General features: G+C 36.1%; 1 protein-coding gene across 3 annotated transcripts; it reads left to right on the forward strand.

Annotated features, from left to right (window-relative positions):
- Window positions 1-6,592: 6,592 nt before the first annotated feature.
- Window positions 6,593-23,215, forward strand: LOC140136922 (GPI mannosyltransferase 4-like). Of its 3 annotated transcripts, none has more exons than XM_072158574.1 (4): window positions 6,593-6,949; window positions 9,711-9,857; window positions 19,780-19,903; window positions 20,824-23,215. In XM_072158574.1, the coding sequence occupies exons 3-4, from the start codon at window positions 19,783-19,785 to the stop codon at window positions 22,647-22,649; spliced, it is 1,947 nt and encodes a 648-aa protein (XP_072014675.1). In that variant the 5' UTR covers window positions 6,593-6,949; window positions 9,711-9,857; window positions 19,780-19,782; the 3' UTR covers window positions 22,650-23,215. The 3 variants fall into 3 exon arrangements, with proteins under 3 accessions (XP_072014675.1, XP_072014674.1, XP_072014676.1); XM_072158575.1 differs by lacking the exon at window positions 6,593-6,949 and adding an exon at window positions 7,279-7,558; XM_072158573.1 differs by lacking the exon at window positions 9,711-9,857.
- Window positions 23,216-24,116: the final 901 nt, after the last annotated feature.

The following is a 24,116-nucleotide window of genomic DNA, read 5'->3' on the forward strand; positions in this document are numbered from 1 at the left end:
AAACATATATGAGAGGACATTTTTTGACACCATAGAATATATATATATGCACTTTTGCAACACTGTAGAATCAAAGATTAAGGATTTTTGGTAGAATATAATATAATCTATTATTTTTATCAGTAAATTCCAAAATGGGGTATGGGGCTGGCTGGGGTGTTAAAAAAAGATCCAACTAACTGCTAAATTTGGATATCCAACTAGATTGCCCCGCAGGGGAACAAACAAAGAACCACTAACCATGAAATATGTATACATCCAAGAAGCTTAAACTGTAAATTAGCCGCCCCCACCCCGATAGAGGGCAGGACTTGAAAAATGAGGGAAATTATGGGGTAAAAGTTTTAAAAGGTGGAATATATATATTATATGGTGTCAAGGCCAGTGACCTTGACAGCATAGAAATGTGAGGACATCAAAATTGTCCATACATTTTTTACTGTCCTCACATTGTACATGTAGTGTAGAATAATGTCCTCACTTATGTTGATTTACAAATACAAATATGTATGTGTGGGGAACCAAAAGTTAATATTAGGCCAAAAAAAACACCTTGGTCTCAGCTCCTTCAGTTCAATGCAAATGCGGTTTTTTTTCATCTTAATGTGACACCACCACAGTGCAATGAAAAATACAATAAATATAAAATATGTAATTTCTTCCCTTTGTATACTGTATTTAATCTACAAAAAAATCCTTTAAAAAGAGCGACACCGGTGTTATAATTTTTTTCTTCCAGTTTTTTTTCTGGCAATATTAAAAAAAATGTGGAAAAAGAGCAATTTTTAAAGCTATGTGAGCGGGAAGCAAAGGCTTTTTTTTTTGCCTTAAGCAGATAGCACTCCAATGCAGGTGCAAGAGATGAAATGCTGTACCCACTGTTCCAGTACCAGTAACCGCAAAGGTGCAACACTCTGCATGATTTTTCAGACACGGTCGATAGAATTAATGGCCCTTTAAAATTCAAGAATTCTTATTGCACACAAAGTGGACTTTGCCTGTTGGGGTGGAGTGCCATCTGTATGTTAATAATGGGGGCCCCCACTTGCTTATAAACACATACACCCATGCAAATGGTATCGGTAATAACTTCTTATCTTTATTACTTACAAATCCAATCTAAAAATTATAATGTACAGTCTGACATCTTGTTGTGGCAAATATGGCGCCAATTTTTAGATTTGAGGCAGTTGCGGTAAAAATTTGCTGCAGCAATACGTCAAGAACAATTTGGTGATATTTTATGGCAGCATAATCCATGTGTTAAAATTAGCTGTTAATGTATTGTTACTCTTGATGTGTCAGTAACGTCACATCCGCACACATTTCATTAGGCGTAGTTTCAAATTTAGAGCATTCGTTCAAATCTCTGGCGTATGTGTACAAAACAGCTGTTTCAATGCATTGTTGTTCCTGATTCACCAAGAGTAAAAATATTATAATAATAATTAGTATTGGCTTATTTTGCTGATTTCCCCAGCACCTCTGGATCCAGTCATGATTTAAAGCCATAATGTGTGATTTGCTTCACAGCGACACCCTCAATTTTACTCTGATTTCTACTTTTTGCATAATTATAATGCCCAGTGGTGTACTAAAATACCACGTAAAAGACTAAGCCTGAGCCTGAAGTGCTTTAATTACAGTAAAATTAAACTTTTTATATTAAAACCGGGTCGACCCGGTTTTATTCAGAGTTCATCGATCGACTGCTTGCTAACATCTCCCGTGGTTGTCAGCTTTGTGTACACACGTCAAGCGCGATGTTCTGTGTAGTATTACATGTTACGATCACCAAGCGTGGTACACGCATTGTGGGCGCTGGATGAAATCGCAGGTTTCTTCGTTATACCTCATTTGTTCGGCTCGATATTAAAAGGGGGATAATGTGATCAGTGAAAACAAACATTTAAATAGGAATCTATTCTTTATGCAAATCACACATTGCTTTAACATTGGGTTATTCTAGTTGAAATCCATACATCCAACGTTTGAAATAAGCCCGATCGCAGTGCAATTTGCACCCCAAAATTAGCCTGTTGCGATACAACTTTAAGTGTGGTGCAAAATTGCAATACCACAAAATTGGGCATAAGGCAATGGACAATCCTGTTCTGCAGGCCCAACTGACCCAGACTTTCCGTTTACCAAATTTACCAATTTTTGGCCAAAATTGGCAAATTTGAGGATTTTGGAGTCATTTGCTAATACAAATAAAACCAAAAAATGCCTGACCGACCAACCACCCCTACTTGAAAAAGTCTGGCCACTTGTAGAACAGGGTTTTTTTCAATGCCTAAGGTACAAAAGGAGAAAACTTTTTAAGGGTGTTGTAGAACTGCTTGGTTACAATGTGTACACATACCTAATTTGTGTATAATTTAACTATGAACAAGAACAAGATCATCTATAAATATGCCATTTGAATAGTTATTAAAGTTGATAAAATCACAAGAACCACAAGAAATAGTGACATATTCATGCTTAATGCAGTTATTTTTTAGTTAAATAAAATGAAAAAAAAAATACAACCGGTTTTCATCTCTGAGCTGACTGATTCTTTTGTTTCAAAAATTCTGTTACCGTATTTCGTTCCATTAACCGCCCATGCCCCTTAGCGCCCACCCAATAACTTTACAACAAACTGCCCATGCAAATCTGGATCATGGCCCAGAACATATGGCACACTGGTGATGATGATTGAATATTCAATTATGTAAACAATGTAAAAAAAAGCGCCCACCCAAAATGACTTTGTTAAGCGCCAGGCCTGGGCGGTTAATGGAATGAATACGGCAGTTGTTTACTTTAATGGGTTAAGGGCTCGGTCACCCATCAAATGTCAAAAATGTCAATTTTTATATCGCAAATTTAAAAAACAAAAATCAAAATTAATTGATATCAGAAAGACATTCCTCGTATTAAGAATGCAATTTGGTGTGTCTGATGTGCTCTCAGGTCCCACAAAAATACTGTGCAAAGGTGGGTGACAGAGCCCTTAAATACACCTGTTTTTGTTGAAAACTGGATTGTTAGTCTACTGAACAATTGAATACCTGACTGGAAGAAGGGCCAAACTCCATCAAAACTGTTTCTGGCTCCTCCTGGCTAGCCTACTGGGACAATCTGTTATAATTTTTATTTTATGACATGCTTTGTATGTGTATTTTTGATGTATTTTAGCCAGTTATGTAAATAAATAAATAAATAAATAAGCTTAAAAAGTTACCTTTTCAGAGTCTGAGTTGAGCAAAGACGTAGCTTGCGACACCCTCACGGCGTCTTCATTCAGCGTAGTGATTACCGGTCACCTGACCACCCGATCGTGTCCTCCCGATCGTGAGGCGGACGCTCTAATATGAGTTTAATATAAGTGAAGAATAAATACAAAGAGTATGCTGTGATGGACTTGCCCTTTTGTTGATCATTGGCGAGTTGATCATTTGTTGATCAAAGGGCAAGTCCATCACAACATCCTAGGACTTCTTCTGATGAAGATGTGTGTCACACATCGAAAATTCAAGGTTAGTTGGATTTTTGTGCTGAATGTCAGTTTAAACTTTTAGAAATTGTTTATCACCAGCACGTATGAACTTACATTCGAGAAAATGAATAATAAATAATACAGTATAATAAATTAAAACACTATACACTTTGTAAGATTGCATTTTAAGCAAGTACACTCAATATGAGTTGGGTAATAAACTATTGACCTAATTAATAAAAAATTAATTTTAAATCAAAATATCAGTATCATGTAAATGAAGTATAAACAGCTGAAAAATAAATATATTTCTAAGACAGGTACACTCAATATAAAAGTTGAAGTAAATCCTTCCCAAGCCTTTCGGCCCATTGGGCAGCGCCTATCTCAGTTTCATAACCCTAGGCCACATGTCTGCAAGCAGAAAAGCTACAGCAGGGGGTTAGTCCACTGGTAGCCATGTGTTTAACTTTCCCTATTCCATTCTTGATGCCGAACGCCTGGCAAGAAGGCAGTAGGTACCATTTTTAAAGCCTTTGGATTTGAACCCGCGTCCTCCCGATCGTGAGGCGGACGCTCTAATATCAGTTTAATATAAGTGAAGAATAAATACAAAGAGTATGTGATATCATAGCAAAAAAAATATATAAAATACAAAAACTATATACTAGGCCTTAATAGTAACTCAATTTTCAAAAATGCCTCCTTTGGTCCCCATGCATGGAGCAGATTGTGTTACATATTAAACCAATAAGAATACTACTGCCGTCAAGAGGGATACTAATTTTTATTTGAAATTGCTATATTCAGCAGATATAATGTTATGTGTCACAGAATACCTTCAGAAGAAAATGCTGTTAAATGTGGGAACATTGTAAAATTATGATAATATTTCAAAGTATTGAGAATGTGCTATTACTAAATGAATATACTATCTCCTAAATGGCTATAATACAGACCATCGAAATAAGTTTGCTTTTCTGGGAACTAACAAGCCAATTTGAGCAAATGTCAGAAATTTACTGCAAGTTAAAACACTTTGTTTAAGGAATCAGATATTAACATTTGCACAGTATATTTTGTGGAAACTGAGAGTACACCAGACATATCGAATTGCATTCTGAATACCAGGAATGTCCTTCTGATATCAAATAATTTTGATTTTTTTGAAATTGTGATATAATATTTTGAAATTTGTGATATAATACAAATTTTATGACAAATTTAATATTTTTCAATTTTTGATATTTAACAGTCCTCGAAGTAAACTTTATAAATATAATGATGTGTACTTAAAGTGTATATAGCTGGGATGAAAAGCCAACAATCAATTTAAAATTTTGACCTTTCATATTGAAGATATACATTTTCCCCCCAAAAGACCTTCTTTTTGTGTGTGTTTTGGGGAAAATTCATATCTCAGGGGTGTGAGTGACTTCTATTGAAAAAAGAGGAACATTGTTCAAAAAAGAGGAAAAGCACCAAAATATGCTAAAAATGGGCTGAAAATGAAAGAAAAAGCTAAAATTTTGCCTCAAGAAATTTCCAAAAAAGAGGACTTCAGCTTAAAAGAGGAGATATCACACCCCTTCAACAGGGTCTGCCTTCAATAAAAATGGTCAAAATGTTCAATTTAAGCTACATACACACATACGTACATATCGGTATGAATTCGGTAGATGGCCGAAACCAGATTCGGCTTTTGGTAAATTCATTTTACGCATGCATTATTTTTGAATTAGAGAACAAGGGATCTATGCTTTATCTATAGAGGGCAGCATATCGATTTTTTAACGGTTATCGTCGTTGACCGCACTGCGATGCACCGTTAGGTAACCCTGTATGTCGCCCTCTTTTGATTACTTAAATATTATGCTGTTATCATTTGATCTCCTTTAAAAAATTGACATGCTGCCCTCTATTATGTACATCATTGATCCCTTGTTCTCTAATTCAAATGTTATGCATGCGTAAAATGAATTTACCAAAAGCCGAATCCGGATTCGACCGTCTGCCGAATTCATAACGATATCATTAGATTTATAAAGTTTACTTCAACTACTGTTAAATATCAACAATATAAATTTTTAATCATTTGCCATAAAATGTGATTTAAAAAAAAAAAATTCGTGATATAATACATATTTTATGGCAAATGATCCAAAATTGATATTTAACAGTCCTCAAATTAAACTTTTAAAATGTAATGATGTATGTAGCTGGAATGAAAAGCCGATGATCAATTGCAAATTTTGACCTTTCGTATTGAAGTTATGGATTTTTTCCCCCAAAACACCAAAAAATTGTTAAGTCTTTTTGGAAAAAAACCCATATCTTCAATATGAAAGGTCAAAATTTCCACTTGATTGTCAGGTTTTCATCCCAGCTACATACACTGTAAGTACATATCATTATTTGCTCCCATTGAGTTGAGACACAGCTTATTTTGCTTTGAGCTTGCTGTCTTGTTTGCTTCTGAGTTCTATATGAACTTGCCTTCAGTTTTTGACTTGAATTTGTTTTAAATTACAGCATGTAGTTTTTGTTGTTTGCTTTTATATTTTGTTGTCTGTCCCTGAAGAAGAGCAGTTTATCTGCTTAAAACATCAATTGTTTTTTTGTCTGTTTGGCTTTGTTTGTCTGCTACATGTATGTGCACAGTGATTTTCATCACTTCCAGTGTATTTTTGTACTGTTTTCCTGACACTTCTGTGGATCCGCGATTAGGGTCTCAAAACACTCATTTTACTGGAAGAAGGGGTGTTTTTTTAAAGAACAATCCTCACTTAGCTTAAAATTACCCAATTAACGGTCATTAGTGATGACATTTGTCAAGTTTTTCTGCACAAAAAAAGTTGTTTCCGAGCGATTTCACACACCATATTTAATAAATTCAGAGCCGACTTCAACAGCACTTTGAATAGCCGATCATCATCACTGAATGACACTCATACCGACACGCAATGTCTATCCTTGCTTAGGGGCAAATTTCAAGCCAATTCCTTGCTTAAATTTCAGCATTTTTGAAAATCAATTCATGCGGATGCTTACAACTTTTATACATGAGTGGCCCCCGGGCTCTTATCTTCCACAAAAAATACTGAGCAAATGTTAATATCTGATTCCTTTTTACACTTTATTTCTGTAGGGTAATACATTAATCAATAGCCACTGATTTGTACCATATGGCATGGCACTGTGTGATATTAGAGTGAATCATCCAGTGTGCTTCCATTACATCATCGATATGCTGTTCAATTGATTATTAAAGGGATGCGAGTGAGGGGTAATATTTGGATGCATGTTCAAGGCTGTTTGCACATATGGGTTCTCTGCTTATTATAGTGCTAGCTCACTAGCATCGGGTGAATACTGCTCACAGGATGAATCATGTCATGGGATGTATAATGCAGGCACAATTGAGAAGATGAAGATGAGTTGGTATTGATGACATCATCTATTATAGTAAGTGCCTGCAATTCTGAGCTTTGGACCATATCTATTCCATTCAGCAAATGTTCTTGGAATATATATTATATTTACTCTTTAAGCGCATGGGAGAAATGTGATATGACGGACGTAGCAGTAACTTTATTGATATTAAAGTCATAATGTACAATCTTATAAAAATATGAATTTGGTCAATTTTTTTCAAACCTGATTTTTTTTGCATATTTGTAATGTTTACACATGTCACAACTTGCACCTAAATGGAATCAGCCAAATTTGTTGTGTTTGTAGGTAAACAGAGCAAAGTTCGACATAAAGCCATAATTCAAGAAATTATGACTTTATGTCCGCCCATAGAACTGCGTGTTAAACGGTCAAAATAACAAGCAGTGTTTCTTTCATGTTACCACGTTATTTCAGCTCAAAATGGACAGAAACCATTCTCGATCATTATTACTAGTATTATTTCAGCATTTGGAGTATATAATGACAAATTTAAAATTGGAAGGAAATCGTACATTAAGCCTTTAATAATTGCTAGCTTATGACTATGTCTTCATCATCAACTCAAATAGGAAGTGGACACTTAGATCAGAGCGATGAGATTATATTTACTCTTTAAGTGTAGGTAAAAGGCAGCTGCAAGTAAGCTGCATGGTGCTACGAACTGATACATGTGCATATGCATGTTCTAATACTTACTTCAGTGGTGGCTGTTTCTACTTGTATGATATTTTACAACGTACAAGCTGATGCTGTGTGAACATTGTGAAAATGTCACAAGATTTTAAATTAAAAGGGCATTTCGTGATCCACAGCCTCATCCCCCACTTTCTCAAAAAAAGTTGAGATTTTTATATCACTGGAAACCTCTGGCTACATAATGTTTATGTACAAAATATTTCTTGCAGATAATTTGTTTAGCAAAGATATTGTGAAATTTGAATTTCGTTCTGGTGCACCAGAACGAAATTACAACGCATTGTCTATGGAGCAGTGTAATACACATAATCATGCATAATTCATGAGCATAAAATCGGAATCAACTGAAATTTTGGGAATAGGTTTTTTCGTGGATATCTAATGAAAAATGACATAAATACAGGATGCTAGGATCACGAAATACTCCTTTAAGTCAAATACTGGAACTAAATTTTTGCAACTTGCTTTACGTTGCATCTGAAACCATCAGACTTCATCAGGCAAAACAAATGAAATTTGACTTAATTCAAAATCTTGTGATTCTAACGACTGGATGACTGAGAATAGTATACAAATATATACTGCCATGAGAGGTTCTTGTTAAAACTATGGGCCCGAGGTGAGATCAATAGTACTATTTTCCTGAGGGGCGCAGCCCCGAAGGAAAATTGTGTTTCTCGTTTGTTTGTTATGCTTTGTTTTGTTTTTTACTTTTTTTTTTTTTTTGATGGTAACATTTCTTTGTTAAGGGGGGTGACTTCCTCTGTCCTTACTGGCCTTCTGGTCATCCCCTCCATAATTCGTTTGTTTGATATTGCCTTTGTTTTTTAAAATATATACTTGTGTGATTTCATGTGAATTATGGGAAAATAAAATATCTTGTATCTTGTATCTTGTAAAAATATCTTGGAAAATAGTATTAATTGATCTCAAAGAACTTCGAATAAAGGCAGTATATATTTGTTTTATATACTTCATTAATATATTCTTTGTTTATTGATTGGTTAAAAGAAAATTATTTGACGTTTGGACTCTCCAGCTTCTATCCTGAGTGAACAGCACGACCAATTTAAGCACAACCTATATTTTGCCCTTCAAAAAAAAATCGAATAGGCTAAAATCGGGCTAACCAATTACAGCAGCGAAATCACGCTATGGCAGTTTCAAGCGTGCGTGAACCGTTCCGTCGCGCATCGAATCGCGCTTTTCGGAAGGCATGGTCAAAAGTACTATTTACGGCTTGGAGGTACTATTTACGGCTCATCCGGGACATTGAAAATACTATTTACGGCTTAGAGGTACTATTTACGGATAGGAGTACTGATGGTAGAACTATTTTTGGTCATGTGATCCACTTTTAACCAATCAATGAACAAGAATATATTAATGAAGTATATAATATTCACTATTTGATTGTATTTGTGAAAATGTGACAATCATCAAGCCCAAAGACTTGTATGAAGACTATTTCAAGTCATGTATTCTATTTTGGGAAACATTTTTTTGAATCTATTTCATAACCAATTGTTAAAAATAACATAAAATATTAAAATTACGAGCCAACTCTTAGCCTATATACTCAAGATTTTGAATGCTTAGACTTTTGTTAAATCTTAGAATTTTGTGACTACAATTGTATTTTCCCTAAAATCAAAAAAAAAAAAAAAAGACTTTTATTGTCATGCAGTTAGATTTAAACTAAATGATGACTAGGATTTAGCTCATGATGTTTCATTTGGCAAAACAAGTTTAAGGTTTTTTTAATTAGTGCTGTATTTTTCGGGAAATAGGAGTAGAAATAACTTGAACTGCTTGAAATAATCAAATTAAAATTGCTACTTTTCATTACCCTGAATATGACCTCTATTATCAGCATGCATCACTGATCCAGACTGTTAAGCAAATAAGCAGCACCTGCTTGACTCAAAGAGATTATACTCGCTTTGACCTGACCTTTGTTTATATTCCATGCTTCAAGTTCAACAAATCACTTTAACCATTGGTCACATTTCAGTGATTCCAAATAATCTGACTTGTTTTCTTCATTTACCTACACCAAATTTTCCATTTTCAGAGTGTGCACACATATATTCTGCATAGTACGCTTTTGTTAAATGCCAGATACCGACACTGTTAAGCTTTAATAATACATGTATAGTATCTGGGTCATTTTGTTGACCAGTCCATCCTTTGCTGTGCTTTTAACCTGTAATTGTAAAAGGTGAGTTTAATACATACATATCTTATGTGGTAATTGCCATCTCATGACCCTGATTTTCAAACAGAGTTGTGCATGCATAATAAGACCATCATTCACACACAAGGAAGAACAGTCTGCTGGCAATAAAATGCTAGGTCTAACTCATTTTTGTAAAAAATTGGAGTTGGGCCCTTCTTCCACTCAGGTATTCAATTGTAAAATGTCTGCTTCAAACAAAGTTTGATTGGGGCCAGAGGAATGGGCCCTGATGAACACTGTTTTTGCAAATTGTTAAATTGACAGTTTCGCCCAGCTATTCATAGTGCCATACAGACCAATATAATTAATTTTTTGCCAATTAGATCGTTATAAAATTGAAATTAACACCGCTTCACAGTCCCTCGTGCACGCATCTATGGTGAAATTGATTGCCGATATCTTCAAATTTGAGCATGTTTTAAACAGATTAATTGAGAGCAAAGCCCATGCACTTACTAATATCAATATGCCTTTTGTTTGGAGCAAATCAGACATACGGTTTTTATATATCAAATTAAATGGAAATAAAAGTAAATAGGGCCAATAACTACGCATCTAGTCATTTATTTTCAATATTGTGGCCATTTTGACTTTTAAACCTTCCGAATTCGGCACATTTGCAGTACATGCAATCATAAGAAAATGGTCAATTTTGGGCTTGTCGTTTTATATAAAGTCAACCTATAAAATTACTGGGATTAAGCAAAGTTGTAATTTAAGACTAGTAGTCTTATAAAAGTGATGTTTTATAAATTTTGAAGGTTGACCACATCGACTTTGGGCCCCCATATGGAAAAGTAGTCTCTTTGCTCAAATAAAAGGGGTTCCACAGTTAAGCAATGGGAGAAAATTGTCTTTTTCATTTTCAACTTCAATTATTATAAAGGGAAAGTCTTTTATTTTTTTTTTTTTTTTTAATTTTGTCATGTATATATTAAACTTTATTTTCCCCAATTTTCAAGGAAATCTGATGAAAGACCCTCTTCGTACAGGAGCACTAAACACTGAAAGGTATTCCCAAAATCTCACTTTCGATTCTGGTGAAATACACTGACATGCACCCGTGTCATTAAAGTAGCGTGCTATAGATGGCCCTCACTTGATAATAGTCAGTCCGATTGACTTGGCTCAAACGGTATTCCCTAGAAATACTTTGCCAGATTCTACTCTCTAAAGAGGAATCTGATTGGTTACAATATGTCGTCGTACCGTACGAAAAACCATGCCCTCTTCCATACAGCCCTGCTTAGTGTGTTGTGTGGTAATGTATGCATTGTGCATTGACCTCGAACGCCTCTGTACACACAGTGTGCACACCCCTACTCGTAGCGCAGTCTAAACGAGGAGACAGAAAAGCATAGTGTGTGAAGTGTGTTAAACTGTGCACACTTTATAGTAGGTCAGCTATCTACTGCCACCGTACACCCCTAGCGGGATCCTCCGACTTGGTCAGGGTGACATGCCATATGGCCTGGTAAACAAGAAAAATGATGTACAAAGCAAAAATTTTGGGATGCATAGGCGCAGTGTGGCGTCATTTTGATGGCGTCATCAAATTTTGAGAAAAATGTGTCAAATGTACCGAAATATTTTTTTTGCCTGATAACATAGCAAATGTACTCATCTTTGCATTTATTGGTATTAGAAATAAAAATTTTGTTTTTACAAATGTGTTCTGAGTGTGCCACTTTCTCTTTCTTCATTGACTTGTGTACAAAAGTCTAAATTAAAACGTGATTTTCTCGATTCGCGAGTTTTTGTTGTTTTTGGACACAGAAAAGTTATCTATTTTCTCTGACGCAGATACTTTTCAGTAAATTATTCAATCATTTTAGCTAATTTTACAAACATTGGGATGTATTAACCAAGAAAATGTCTGAAATAAAAAAAAAAAATTACATAAAGGGTTCCTTTCGGTGAAAAATGATGGCGTCATCAAATTTGGCCAATAAGGGAAAAATTACCGAAATTCAGTTTCTCACCAGAATATGTAGATATTATAAGAATCTTTCGTTTTAACATCATTCGGAGTCATTAATGCAGTTTATAAAAGATAGGCAAGCTTAAATATAATTAATTTTACATAGATCTGTATACAAAAATTGAATTTGAAATGCATATTTCTCGAATTCTTATTTTTCATCCCTAGAACCACTGCTAACCCAGTTTTCCTTTTCCGCTTAGTCCTATAGACTGGAAGAGGCCCTTAAAATCAAGCACAGAGTGTTTAAGATGTGAATGAACACGTTCAGGTATTGGAGAGGGGCACAGTTTGGTACAGGAGCATTGATGGCGTCACCCGCTTACCTCACATATTAAGCTCCAAGCTCCTTTTCATCTACATACCTTATTACCGTAATATTATTTCTTTCTTGCGCGATCGATCTCATCTCTCATATCCTGAATTTTATCTCATTTCTTGAAATCGTCTCATATTACATAATAAAATTAGATACATATGACCCTTACAGCTTTCCGTATATTCAAAGACTGTCCGCTTCAGTGCGATAATCTCTGGACATGTATGTAGACCTGGGCAAAATATATAGTTCATCAAAATGTGTGTACTTACATTAATAACGTAACATGTTTCATAGAAAATGATTAAAAACACCACGCCTGCTTTATATATGAAGTAGCATTTATTATATGAAGGATGTTTATAGGGTTTGAATTAAGTAAAATAATAACTAATGCTTATAAGAGCACAAATTGATGGAGTTGATCATCGTGATGAAGGCCAGCGATTGCGCCCATCATTTTGTGCCAAGAAAACTTCTTCGAATGAAGAATTATACATGCTGGAAGGTGCGAGTTGGGGAGAAGAGTTTGGGTCCTGGACTGGAATTTTGGATTGAAGATCTTTGCTATTCTCTGGTAGGAATACAGGTAAGCCTAAGCACAGTATTCGTGGATTATAAATTACAAGAGATAATATTCTTAAACCCTATTTGCGTAAATCGATACACAGTGTGCATGTGCTAATATAAGTAATACAAGTTCCCCTAGCGGTCTGTTAGCTATAAACATGACCATTTGCAGTTGAAATATCGTATTATGAGTGATTAATCACATTTTTTTGTTATTGTTGAGCATTGGCTTAAGTGCATTAGGCCTACAAAATAGTAATCATGATGGAAACGTATATAAATACTGGAGTCCCAAATAATTTTTTTATTACGTTAAGCCTTATCGGACAATCAAAGTGTGACATATTACAGCAAAGCGGGTTTGATTAACTGAAATAGGATTGATGTACAATTTAACCAGAATATTTTCTAAGATACTGTTCGCGATTTTATATTCCAGAATGTTACTACCCAACTTCTAGTGGTCTACCTTCATTGCAATCATAATGGAACTTAGAAGTGGGAAAGTGTCCAGCAATGTGCCTTCAAGAAAGCGTAATAGTGCATATGATAAAGATTACGATATTGACGAAGAAAAAAGACCTCGTAAGATTAGTCGGCGAAACAAGACTGATCCTGGTACTTCTACGTCAGAACCAACTGAGCCATCAAGTAGACAAAGATCGGCCCGTCGAAGTGGTGAATGTAAAGAAAGCACCATATTTAAACCTGACTGTATATTTTGTAGGAAGCAAGACCGGAAGCATGTTAAAGTTAAAGGAGTGTGGACAACAGAACCTACAAGCAAGTTTGAGTTCGGTGGTGGAACAACGATAGAAGTGGTTGCCAAAAACACAGGAGACGTAGCAATGATGACCAGAATAAGCGGGTATGATCTTTTTGCCTGTGAGGCGCAGTTTCATCCATCATGCGGAAAAAATATCTTAAGAAAGATACAGGGTACAGAGCGAGGCGAAGTGCTGAAGAATCCTCAGAGCAAAATGAACTGATGGATGCCCACAGGACGGCATTTTCTGCTGTTTGCACTGTAATTGATGATGACATATTGGGTAACAGTCATGTGGTGAAATTAAGCGATCTGCAGAAAATCTATATTTCAAGTCTAGAAAAAAGTAAGTTCCCAAATCCCAAATACCGAAGTGAAAAGTTCAAACGTAAAATTGAAAACAGTGCTGAATATTCTACCAAGGTATCGTTCACCCAACTAAGATCAAGAGGAAAGTATCAGTCATATTTGGTATATAACTCTACAGATATTGGTTCAGCAGTAGCATCTGCTTATACTTTAGCCAAATATGATCCATATAAGACATCCAAAATTGAGCCGTCTTTCCAAGCTTTCCACGTCTGATGTCGTCTTTGTATCTGTTGAAGTCATTTATACATACTCCTGTAAGAGATTGTCATTAAGCACTGCATCCAAGGCCTCTTTGGACGGTCGTTCGTCCAGCCTCAAGTAAAACATTAGCTATGCCAGACCCGTACATCTTCTTCCCTACCATTTTCAGGTAGGCACAGAAAGTATGGAATGTGCCGATCATTACAATGTGGTTTGTGTATCTAGTTGGGTTGCTGAACAACAGAGGATACGCTTTCATGCAGACGCCTAAGTCAAAAGTAGTAATGACGTACTTCTGACCTACTTCTTGTAGCCTCTGAATATCGAAGACATTCTTGTACTGTCTCATAATCTGTAATGGGGTAGTTGATTACAGGATAGTAATCAATGGTCGTCAGATTAGTCGGTCTTATTCCAGTCGACGAGACAAACACATTCCATCTTGGTATGGCCTGATCTTGTCCAGCTTTCCCATTCAATGACCTTAGCAGCATCCAAACTTCATTTTCCATCATTGCTGACATCATTGCATCTTTACCGTTTGGGTACTCCCATTGCTCCACTTCATAACTCGGGCTCTTTCGGCGTGTTACATAACATGCGGGAAGAGATTCAGCAGGCTGTATGCATTCATCGACCGGGCACCGGTCTTGGGAATAATTGATGCTTCTAGACGTGTTCCACCAGAACTATCAACGTCTGCAACTTCTTGAAGCATGATACCATGCGCTGTGTGTTTTCCTGATAAGGAATTTAGGTTTTGGTCAAAGTTGTCAAAATCTGAATGAAATAGGGATGTGCATTCTGGGTTTCTTACAATCTGGTCAGACACCAAAGATGATGACTGTTCTAACGCCTCTGCAATAGCCGTTTCCAATAATCATAATTCTCGGAATGACATAATCTATTCAACATAGTGATAAGTTGGGCACTTCTGAATAGATGTCTCAACGTCATGCAGATTAGAACATGCTTGGGCATACAAACAGCAGAAAATGCCGTCCTGTGGGCATCCATCAGTTAATTTTGCTCAGAGGATTCTTCAGCACTTCGTCTCGTTCTGTACTCTGTATCTTTCTTAAGATATTTCTTCCGGCATGATCATGATGGATGAAACTGCGCCTCACAGACAAAAAGATCATACCCGCTTATTCTGGTCATCATTGCTACGTCTCCTGTGTGATTAATCACTCATAACACGATATTTCAACTGCAAATGGTCATGTTTATAGCTAACAGACCGCTAGGGAACTTGTATTACTTATATTAGCACATGCACACTGTGTATCGATTTACATAAATAGGGTTTAAGAATATTATCTCTTGTAAGCGAATTTATAATCCACAAATACTGTGCTTATGCTTACCTGTCTTCCTACCAGAGAATAGCAAAGATCTTCAATCCAAAATTCCAGTCCAGGACCCAAACTCTTCTCCCCAACTCGCACCTTCCAGCACGTATATTTCTTCTTTTGAAGAAGTTTTCTTGGCACAAAATGATGGGCGCAATCGCTGGCCTTCATCACGATGATCAACTCCATCAATTTGTGCTCTTATAAGCATTAATTAGTTTTTACTTAATTCAAACCCTATAAACATCCTTCATATAATAAATGCTACTTCATAATATAAAGCAGGCGTTGTGTTTTTAATCATTTTCTATGAAACAGGTTACGTTATTAATGTCGGTAAGTACACACATTTTGATGAATTCACTATATATTTTGCCCAGGTCTACATACATGTCCAGAGATTATCGCACTGAAGCGGGCAGTCTTTGAATATCTGGAAAGCTGTAAGGGTCATATGTATCTAATTTTATTGCGCATATGAGACGATTTCAAGAAATGAGATAAAATTCAGGATAAAAGAGCCTGGGGAGAGATCGATCGCGCAAGAAAGAAATAATATTACGGTAATAAGGTATGTAGATGAAGTGGAGCTTGGAGCTTAATATGTGAGGTAAGCGGGTGACGTCATCAATGCTCCTGTACCAAACTGTGCCCCTCTCCAATACCTGAACGTGTCCATTCACATCTTAAACACTCTGTGCTTGATTTTAAGGGCCTCTTCCAGTCTATAGGACTAAGCGGAAAAGGAAAACTGGGTTAGCAGTGGTTCTAGGGATGAAAAATAAAAATTAGAAATATGCATTTCAAATTCAATTTTTGTATACAGATCTATGTAAAATTAATTATATTTAAGCTTGCCTATCTTTTATAAACTGCATTTATGACTCCGAATGATGTTAAAACGAAAGATTCTTATAATATCTACATATTCTGGTGAGAAACTGAATTTCGGTAATTTTTCCCTTATTGGCCAAATTTGATGGCGTCATCATTTTTAGCCCGAAAGGAACCCTTTATGTATTTTTTAAAAACAAATCAGACATTTTCTTGGTTAATACATCCCAATGTTTGTAAACTTAGCTAAAATGATTGAATAATTTACTGAAAAGTATCTGCGTCAGAGAAAATAGACAACTTTTCTGTGTCCAAAAACAACAAAAAATCGCGAATCGAGAAAATCACGTTTTAATTTAGACTTTTGTACACAAGTCAATGAAGAAAGAGAAAGTGGCACACTCAGAACACATTTGTGAAAACAATATTTTTATTTCTAATACCAATAAATGCAAAGATGAGTACATTTGCTATGTTATCAGGCAAAAAAATATTTGGTACATTTGACACATTTTTCTCAAAAATTTGATGGCGTCATCAAAATGCGTCACTGCGTCTATGCATCCCAAAATTTTTGCTTTGTACATCATTTTTCTTGTTTACCAGGCCATATGGCATGTCACCCTGACCAAGTCGGAGGATCCCGCTAGGGGTGTACGGTGGCAGTAGATAGCTGACCTACTATTACATACAAAACGAGGAGTTTTCACAGGAATGTGAGGAGGTGTGTGAGGAGAACTTAGCACAAATACAATTATGGATCTCCTCGAATTGAAGGCAAAAATGCCAGAAAAAGACGTCCTAACCCCCCTATAGGGTTCTCCACTTTGAGAAGCTTCTCGAATTACTGCTTTTTGGGTCTAACCTCCTCAAATTCCTGTGTTTGTAAACACTCAACTCCTGGTTTTGCACGCGCTACACACGCACACTGGAGTCAAGTATAATTTATTTAAAGAGACTTTCATAGGAAAACTTTTCCATATGTGAAAATGGTGAATTTGCATTAATTTTCATCTTCGCGAGGGCGCTGTTGGAAATGTAAATAAATGGTCACCTCAATGTTTTGGATATACATTGTATTTGTCCTATATATCGCATCAGTGACAACAAAAAACAATTAATCCGACAAAAAATGTGAATTTAGGGGGGGCTAAACTTGCCAGTATACAAAACATTACATTTTGTTTGCATATTTAATGACCCAGTGACACAACACGCAATTACAGTCATTTATTTTTTTTACTTGTTGACAAATTGGGCATGCAATTAGTGTGTATACAAGGTTTCAGACCTCTCTCTCTTTTTATTATGAAGGTACAGGCTCCCAAAGATGAAATTTATTCAAAGGGAACTTTTGGGTCCAAATTTAGATTCCCCTACTCCAACTTCAAATAGCTATACCATAGAAAATCTGTATATGAAGAGCTTATTTCCAAACCGTGTTAAGTCCACAAGATTCACTGTGAAGAAAATCAGGAATTTTCTTTATGGCAATGAAAAAAAGTTCGATTTCTATAAAATTACAGTGAAGTGAAGGTGACATATATAGGACTATAAAAATATGTTAAGTTAAAATCTAGAGACTTATGATTTTTTTTAATGAATTAATTTGTTTTAAAAATAGCATGGACTTAACACGTTTTGACACAAAACACAATTTCTGGCATGGACTTAACACATTTTGACACAAAACATAGCATCTGTAACACAGAACTAATCATATTTTTCTCAAATTAGTCTTAAAAGATAACAAATTTATTAAAAAACATATAAAATGCGATTCTCTCTACTATAAAACACAATTTTGCCACAAAACACCTTGCATCTCAAACCCCCTCCTGCTGACTATTTTTTACCAAAATTTGATGTTTAAAATAGTTCAAAATTCGAAACTGAGCACTTGCATTTCTCAGAATTGAATAAACATCATTTCACTGACAATAAGTGATGACCTGAAATATCCACTTGTTTTATCACATCATAATTTCCCCCTCCCCCATGCTGCACCCTGAGTTTTTTTATACCTTTAACTTTAAATAATACCTTGAATTTATTAGCACATTTTGATAATCATACTAAATGATAATATCAAAAATTAACTCTACCACTATCCTCTTACCATTAACCTCTCCCTCTCCCTCTTCCCACCCTGTTCATGTCTTTTGGAGATATCTATCAAATATTTAAGAAATCTCATACAAACTAGGCCTACTAATATTTAAAAAAACAAAAAACAAAAACAACAACTTTTTATGCAGGCCAAATTCAGGTACAATGTATAGTCTCAGGACCAAACCAGGGACCAAACAAGAACGAAGATGCAAGGCAATGTTATCAATTATGCAGAACTTGGGCGATTAACTATTGGAAGCCCTATGCCGTGCTACTTGCCTACAAGCTGCCCACAAGGGCATTGTTTGTGGACTTAACACAGTTTGGAACCAAACTGGATTGGACTTAACACGTTTTGGAAAAAAAATCGATACTTTGTGGGTCAATATTTCGGGACTTGACTAATTTTAGGGAAAAAACACACATTGCTGGATAGCCCTAGTTACTCACAACCCATTTTCATCAAAATCTCAATTTTGAAGGTGGGTGGACTTAACACGGTTTGGAAATAAGCTCTTCATATATTGAAAATGAAATGGAAATAAAAGTAAATAGGGCTAATAACTACTCATCTAATCATTTATTTTTAATATTGTGGCCAATTTGACTTTCAAGCCTTCCGAATTCGGCACATTTGCACTACATGCAATCATAAGAAAATGGTCAACTTTGGGCTTGTCATTTTGTATGAAGTCAACCTATACAATTACTGGGACTTAACAAAGTTGTAATTTAAGACTAGTAGTTATATAAAAGTGATGTTTTATAAATGTTGAAGGTGGACCACATGGACTTTGGGCCCCCTGAAAATGTTGAATTTGCAATAAATTTCATCTTCGTGAGGGCGCTGTTCCAAATTGAAATGAATAAGTTATGAATGGATTTCGGTCAAGGGGGTGTGTATTTACCCAATGCTCATGATGCAAACTAATACACGCATTGTAGACGCTAGAATGAAATAGTAATTTTTTTCATTTTACCTAATTTGTTTGGCTGGAAATTAATAGGGGACAATCTGATGAGTGAAAAGTAACATTTGAATAGGAATCTATTCATTATGCAAATCACACATTATGGCTTTAAAGTTTTACCTTTTTGTAAAGCGTGATGATCTTACGATCTTAGCTATGGTGACCCCTTACTGGACAAATTCCATTCAATGTCAGAGGAGGATGGGTGTAAATGCAATGGAGCAAATAAACAAGTAATCGATCAAAACAATGATCATTGAGTTGCTAAGAATTGAACAGGGCACCTGTCTCATCAAATCATTCTAACACCTCTTTGAAAGTGACAGAGGTGTCATCAAAACTGGAACAGATAATAGCTAGTACAACTTCTATTATTTGATTCAATCACACAATAACAGATAACTTGTTTGTTGTCATTCTCTACAGGACATGGGTGCCAAAGTGTGGCTATGCTTGGTTATTCTCAGGTTCATGGTTTGTTTTTACCCAGGACAGATGAAAGGATACATTCACCCTGATCAGTTCTTCCAAACTGTTGAACCTTTAGCAGGTAAATAGTGTTGATCATTTGATCTATCAATTAAGCAATCAATCAATCAATCAACTGCCCATTAAGTGTTAATGTTTGCTGCCTTAATGCCCTTTTTTTTGCTAAAGGAAAAGGAAATAAGGACGGAAGAAAGCAAGGTTTAGCTGTTTGCTTCAGTCCGGTAACCAGGGACAAGACTGGGTGTATCCTTCGTGTAATACCAAACAAATCCCAACTCTAATCCTAACCCTAACCCCAATCCTACCCTAAACCTAAACCATACCCTAACCCCAATTCCTAACCCTAACTCTTATCTTATTAGAATTTTATGCTCTCTTACACTAAGAATAAACCCAAGACTGGGGATAGCAAGCCATGAGTGTAACAGATTTTACTGCTGTCCAATCACCCTACACTTCCAATCAAACTTTGCCTACAATCTATTTGTATGTTATTCCCAATCTGGAGTAGTACCATCCAGAAAGCGTAGACATCCACTGTTCCTATGCATTGACCCCATACAGCCATCACTAGCTTATGTGTGTCTTCCATTTTTGCCGTTTAAACACACACCCACAGACACACACCTCCAAACATGGACACCGTTTACGACTATGCAAACACAGTCATCTGAATCTGTATTCGATCAACATACCGAGGACATTTTCGACCATTTTTTTGTGTATTTTATCCAGCAACTGCAGATGTTTCATTTCGCATACGATAAAGGGCGTATTTCGTAAATACATTACACATGCAATTATGGCCATTTGCAGACCTCCTTGAACTGAGAACGATCCCCCATTGCAGAGAGGTCCACGGTTTAAACGTGAAATGCAAATATACTGCTAACAAAAACAAAAACATCAAAAGCAATATAACAAGAAATGTTAACCCTTGTTCTGCCATAATAATTTTGTAATCCTGGTTTCTCATTACAGGGGACATATTTGGATTTGACCACTTGCGCACTTGGGACTGGAATGCCACATCACCAGGACCAATCCGCAACATTCTCTTTCCATATGCCTCTGTTGGTGCCAGTTTCTTTGCCTTAAAACAACTCTCCACATCTGGATATATTGACATCAGTGGTTACACCCTCCAAGCTTTTCCTAGATTAGCAATGACAGCAGCTTCACTGATAGCAGACATTGCTGTATATAAAACAACAAAATCATTAGATCTAAATCCATGGAACTGTCTTACAATCCTTGCCAGTTCTTATGCGACGTTGGCTTTCCACACACGGACATTTACTAATGTCTTTGAGTGTGCCTTGTTTGCTCTTGTGCTCATGTTAGTTGTTATGTCTCATAAAGATGATTTATTGCAAAACAAAAGGCATTTTGAGGGAAACACAACTAATACGAAATCAGATAACAATAGGCATGTTGGGAAGAAAAGAAAGACAAAACCAAAATCATCGATAGAAAAACAAGCTGTGCCACATGCAGCCATATCTTCGTCTCCAAATGAAGCTCTAGTTGGTTTCTGTCTTGGTTTCATAGTAATCTTAGGCAGCTTCTGCAGACCAACATTCCCTGCATTCTTCATCATCCCTACCTCATTTTGGATAACTGGATCAGTCACCAGTGGTGACATCAAAGCTGTCTGGGAAATTTTCAAAAGGGTTGCATACATCGTACCAGGAGCGTTCATGACATTTGTTGTATGCGTAGTAATGGATTCCATTTATTATGGGACTTTAGATGCCGCCATTTTGAATAATCCTACCCTTCTGGTACAGAATTTGAATCTAGATTTGTTACATAACATTACCATCACACCACTGAATTTTATTAAATACAATATACAAAATAGTAATCTCTCGCCGCATGGAATTCACCCTAGAATCACTCATTTTCTTGTTAATGTCCCAATGTTATTTCTGCCACTCTTTGTTTGCTTCCTCAAAGATGCTGTCTCATTTTACAAGACATGGCATGATCGGAGTCTAGAAAATGAGATAAGCTTAATTACAAGTCATAAACTCTTTGTGTTAATGTTTCTGACTCCCATCATGCTCCTGTCTCTCATCCCTCATCAAGAACCACGCTACATATTGCCTGTCATCGTCCCTTTAGTCCTTCTCTACTCGGACTCTCTAATGAAGCCACTTTCCTCTATACCAAAGATGTACTGGATCCTATTCAACCTCATTGGGTGCATCATATTTGGTCATTTCCACCAAGGAGGCCTTGTCCCATGCATGGAGTACCTCCACAAGGTAGCCACAAGACCTATCGAGAATAACCCTACATCTTTTCACTTTGTGTTTTTCCATACGTACATGCCACCACAACATTTGCTGCATCTTCAAGATCAAATCTTGCCTCCTTTTGCCAATTTCTCAATGGAAAAATATCAACACATATTGCCAAAACAAGAAAATGTTGTGACAATTCACGATCTCATGGGTAGTGACCAGCTCACAATGTTTGATAGAGTCGATAAGATTCTATCTGATATCAAGACAGTTACACCCAAACCGTACCAGAAAGAGATATACGTCATAAGCCCCGCATCACTTGACACCATCTTCTGTCGGTTGAATGTGAAATACAATTTTAAGCTCATCAATCAATTTACGCACCACCTAAGCATGGAAGACCCACCTGAATGGTTTCCATCTTATGAATGTGTTGCGCAACCAGACAGAAGTTATAGTCGTATGAATTTTGGTGACAAATTTCAAGCAATGTTGTCTTTATTTGTGTATAAAGTGGAGCATGTCACTTACTTGGATAATGCAGCCAAGTCCTAATTTGCTCCATGTTTGTGAATACCGCAGAATTCCATCTACAAGCATATATGCCTCTAAATGAGAGTTTTTTGACAAAAGACCCTCCACAAAAACATTATTTGGAGTTTGAACAACCATGTTACTGATACAGGTGGCTGTACAAACATGTATTATTGTAAAACCAATCTATTGTAATGGTTTTGTAGAGTGTCTGCCTTCCGTCTCTTTCGTCAAAAAACACTCATTTAGAGATATTTTGCTTGTAGATGGAATTCTACGGTAATAGATAAGAGGTTTACATGTACTGTATTCATTCCAATAAGCGCCCATGGCCTAATAAGCGCCCACCCAGGGTATTTTCAATTTGCTAAAGGGTACCATTAATGTTGAAGTGACGGATAGACATCGATACAGTGAAATAGCTGGGGGATTTAAGTCCTGTGTAAACTTGCAATACATTTTCTGCATCAGAAAAGCTACTAAATAAGTAGCTAATAAACGCCTGTTAGGAAAAAAGTAGCAAACCATGTAAAAAAATAAGCGCCCACCCAAAATGACTTTGTTAAGTGCCCTGGGCGCTTATTGGAATGATTGACAGCACTTGGGAGTTTTCATGACATATACTGTTGCATTAAATTTTTGTCATGTCTTTGTACTCTGAAACAACATAGGTGATAAATGACGATGTCATTTTTACTATTTCTCACTGCCAGAGCCATAGCAAGGTTGAAAAATGTGGGGTTGTCATCACACATGTGGGGCAGCCAAAATACAAATATATGCTCAAATTGAAATAAAGATATAAAAAAAAATATAGCCAATTTCTCATGCCCCGCTTGCTCACTGCTGATATCTTTGATGCTATTAATGTTTCTTTAACATAGGTATTCTTACTTTCACATAATAATTATCCTAACTATTAGAATGACATAAGTGCATGCGTAAAAAGTTGTATCACAAAATAATAGATACAAATATCCAGTTTGTCATTCATAACATACATGTAGGTGCATTCTATTGTTATTGTGATATCCATGGGTCATATCATCCTTTGATATGATGATAATTAGTCCTCCAAGTTATCCTGGAAGTTGTAAGTGCATTGATCATTATAATCAATCCAATAATATCAGTAAAACCGAGTAACAACTTAACATAAATGTTACATGCTGACTCACATGCAAGGTTCATCTCCTTGTTTCTGTATAGACCTTTTTCCCTCTTTCCCATCATGCACTATTCCAGGGGGTATGAGTGTATAAACTACATCATCTCCCGGGGAGTACAGAGTTAAGTTCATTACATTCTGGAATACGGATATTTCGGCTGGTGCCTTCATCACAAAAAAGGAATCCCTGATAATCACGATAATGGCGCCGCGATCACTAATACCTTTCGGGGGCAAAAAACAACATTTTTATGCCTTATGGACATGGTGTCATCACTCAAAAAAGTTTCCTGCTATTGAAACCTAACTTTGTATACATT

Source organism: Amphiura filiformis, chromosome 17, assembly GCF_039555335.1.
Source record: "Amphiura filiformis chromosome 17, Afil_fr2py, whole genome shotgun sequence".
Classification (NCBI taxonomy): Eukaryota; Metazoa; Echinodermata; class Ophiuroidea; order Amphilepidida; family Amphiuridae; genus Amphiura; species Amphiura filiformis.

What these genes read in the sequence shown, in the direction of transcription:
- LOC140136922 (XM_072158573.1), top strand. An exon ending in AACTGTTGAACCTTTAGCAG is followed by an intron (nt 19,904 to 20,823) that starts GTAAATAGTGTT and finishes TTCTCATTACAG; the next exon opens with GGGACATATTTGGATTTGAC.